Source organism: Cupressus sempervirens, chromosome 3 (assembly GCF_028749045.1).
Source record: "Cupressus sempervirens isolate cs-2001-9-10 chromosome 3, ASM2874904v1, whole genome shotgun sequence".
Classification (NCBI taxonomy): Eukaryota; Viridiplantae; Streptophyta; class Pinopsida; order Cupressales; family Cupressaceae; genus Cupressus; species Cupressus sempervirens.
Genome location: NC_143120.1, coordinates 695,829,019 through 695,832,770, shown reverse-complemented (window position 1 = coordinate 695,832,770; position 3,752 = coordinate 695,829,019). Strand labels below are relative to the sequence as shown.

Genomic DNA, 3,752 nt, shown 5'->3' with positions numbered 1-3,752 from the left:
TATAATTTTGTTTTGAATGCATAGTGAATGTTATGCATATTGATATTCTAGAAGGCCATTACACAAAGTACTTGGTGAATATCACATGTCTTGATGTTCTAGAAGGTCATTACTCACACAGTACTTGGTGAATATCACACAACTTGATGTCTAGAAGACCATTACTCATAGTATTCAGTGAATATCTTGCATGTCAAAATTCTATAGGCCATTACTCAAAAAGTATTTGGTGAATATCATTGATATTCTGGGAGGCCAATACTCGTGATATCAAACATTTTTGAGTATTTGGTTAATATCATGTATTCTAGGAGACCGATACTCATGATATCAAACATGATATCAAACCTTATCGAGTATTTGATGAATATCATATGTTGATATTCTGGAAGACCAATACTCTTGATATAAAATGTGCTATCAAAATGATCGATATCTTCTAATCAAATATATCCTTAATCTTGCTAACTTGATATTACTTTGAGGTAATATGTGTGACTATCCTCCCTAGATAAGAGGGAGTGTTGATGTTTGATAACTTTTGCATATATACATGTATATACATATGTATACATGTATAAACATGTATGTATGTGTGTGTGTGTGTGTGTGTGTGTGTGTGTGTGTGTGTACACACACACACACACACACACACACACATACATATCTATCTATCTATATGACAATGATTAAATGTTTATTATATTAATTATCTAATTCATGAATAGACATGTCCCATTCATGGGACATATTTTTTCATGGCTTATTCTCAATTAAAATAAGAGGTTGTTTCCATTTGGAAAACACATATCAGATACAATAGCAGTGCTTAGTACATTTGCAACAATCCTTAGAAAACAACAATTAGTATTATAATTAGGATTAGAGTTTATACAATAGTTATTATTACTATTAGGGTTAAGATCAAGGTTGAGGATTACAATTATGGATATATTTAAGGTTTATATCATGGTTGTAATTATGATTAGGGTTAGGGTTAGGGTTAGGATAAGAGTTTAGATTTATGCCATGGTTAGAGTTATTATTATATTTAGAGTTGTATATGATGTTGTTTACAAATAAGGTTTAACGTTTAAGCTAAGGTTAGGGTCAGAGCTAGGGTTGGGTTTATAGTTGTGAATATGATTTAGGGTTACAATTATGGTTAGGGTATGTGATTACATCATGGTTAGTACTATTACGGTTAGGATTTTGATTAGGGTTCTAGTTAAGGTTAGGATTAAGGTTGAATTTAGGAATATAGTTAGTTTTATGGTACACGATAGGTTTGTATCTATAGGTTGGATTATGATACTCTTTATAATTATGATAATGAATAAAATTATAGTTTAATATTTCTCATAAGGTTCATGGTTACCATTTATGATAATGGTTAACATCATTCACTAAATAGTACATACCAATCAATCTTATTAGTTGCATTAATACATGCAAAAGAAAATACCAATATTTTAATGTAATTAACCTTCAATATCTTTTTGACCTACCCATGGCACCTTAAGGTGAGATTGCTAGTTAAATTTATTTTAACTAATTATTAAAATTCATCAAATCAAATAACGAAATAAGTATAAATAATTATTTTTGTATATTATAATTATTTTTAAAATAAGATTTTAGTATACTAGTAACTAGGAGAAAACAGTTAGTAGTTAGACAAATTTAAAATAAATAATAATAGATCCATTGTACAAATTTCGAAGTAGTCAAAATAAATAATTAATAATATAATAAAAAATATGCATAAGATGTCAATCCAAATCCAAAATGACAAATTTTACATTCCACATTTTACAATATTATTTCCCTATATGTAAATATTTTTATAGAACTTCAAGAGAAATCCCTTTCCCACTATTACACAGATTTGTATAAGAAGTACTCTTACCTTTTCTATATATAAATATATGTTTTTAAATTGATCTCTCTCATAATTGGTATTGAAGGAAAATATTTCTCCCAATATTAAAAAGGTATGACAGTTATGACTTAGCAAAAGCTGATTCCCTAAGTAGAACAATTCAAATGAGTTGTGGGAAAACCTAAAAACAAAAATAGGTCCAGACGGCACGTTGACACTTACAGGCTTACAGCTATACGAGACGAGCCTTCTCGGATGGATCCCGGAAACTCCCAAAATCCAGATTTGAATAATTCGCCAGCAAGGCCGCCATTAGAATTAGTCCACATTGAAACCATCGACAAATCTCAGATAACTTCTTTCTTTTTATACGCGGCCGGCGAACATTACTATCCGAGTCATAGAAAACCCCACACGCACAATAATTTCTTTCTATTCCCAGAAAAATTCGAAACATTTTAGACTTCACGATTTCTGTTTCGTGCCATTTTGCTGAGTAAGATTAGCTTGAAACCCTAGATTCAGTTTCTATGTAATTCAGGTCTCAGAGACAGCTTAAACTGAAACCCTAGTTTCTATATATAATCCGTTTCTTTCAAGATTTCCGAGGAAGATTTTGCACAGGGAGCGAGCATGGGGTCCGAAGATCAGGGCAAAAGAGTTTCAGAATCACAAATTGCAGAGCTCAAAGAGATCTTCCGGAGATTCGATCGCGACGCCGACGGCAGCCTGACGGTGCTCGAGCTCGGCGCGCTTCTGAGGTCATTAGGGCTCAAACCGAGCGGCGAACAGTTGGACTCGCTGCTTGCCAGTGTGGACGCCAACGGCAACGGCCAAATTGAATTTGTGGAGCTATTGAGCGTCATAGCCCCTGAAATGGCCGAAAATGTGGATATCTGCAATAACCAGGAGAATTTGCTCGAGCTTTTCCGTGCCTTCGACAAGGACGGCAACGGCTACATAACGGCGGCTGAGTTAGCTCACTCCATGGCCAAGCTCGGCCACGCTCTCTCATTTAGGGAGCTAACGGAGATGATAACGGAGGCTGATACCGACGGTGACGGGAAAATAAGCTTTGCTGAGTTTTCAGCTGCCGTTACCTCTGCATCTGCTGATTATTTCAAAGGCTCAAGGCTTTGAACTATTGATTTCTGTCTGTTAACAGAGCCAGAGATCTGATTCTGAGAGGGTTTGTGGTGCTCTATGTCTTTGTAATGTATTTGCTTAACTGCACAGGTTACTGTGATTAATGAATGGATTGTCACTGGGTTAAATTCTTTTCACAAAGGTTAGGATAACGCAAGGGCTTCGATGTAGTCTTTGGGCCCTCCTTTGAGAACAGAGTAGTTCAGAGGGGTATATTCATCACTATGGTTCAGATCTTGATGGCCATGGATAGGTTAACCGATATTCAATTCTGATTTAATTACATTGTTTTGTTAGGGCAATGGCTGTGGTTAACTGAGATTCACTTTTGATTGTACTTATATTTGTTGTTGTGGCCATTGCCACGTCAAATCTGATTCCGATCTTAATTGTCAGCACATTTTTGTTTTATTTGTCGATTTCGAAATCTATCCTTTAAGAAATTATCTCTGGCTTTGTTTCTGCTTTATGTAGTTGATTTTTTTCCTCTCCATTGTTTGGCCCTCAACCAAACTTGAATTTTTCAGCACGAAGTTGGTTTGCGGGATCCGATTTTTGATCATGGAGATGATTCGAGACATCCATGTTAAAAAATTGGTACAGCTGTGTAGGGGCGCAGGGTTTCACGGCCTGGCCAAGTTGTAGATGGGATCGATTTGCTGTAATGAGTTGTTCAAGTTGAGCATATGCAGTGCTGTTGTCAAGGTGTGAATGGGCAGCGCGT

General features: G+C 35.3%; 1 protein-coding gene across 1 annotated transcript; it reads left to right on the top strand.

Annotated features, from left to right (window-relative positions):
- The first annotated feature begins 1,954 nt into the window (after window positions 1-1,954).
- Window positions 1,955-3,439, top strand: LOC149568645 (putative calcium-binding protein CML16). The gene has a single exon (XM_089821517.1). The coding sequence runs from the start codon at window positions 2,516-2,518 to the stop codon at window positions 3,020-3,022; it is 507 nt and encodes a 168-aa protein (XP_089677643.1). The 5' UTR covers window positions 1,955-2,515; the 3' UTR covers window positions 3,023-3,439.
- The last annotated feature ends 313 nt before the right edge of the window (window positions 3,440-3,752 follow it).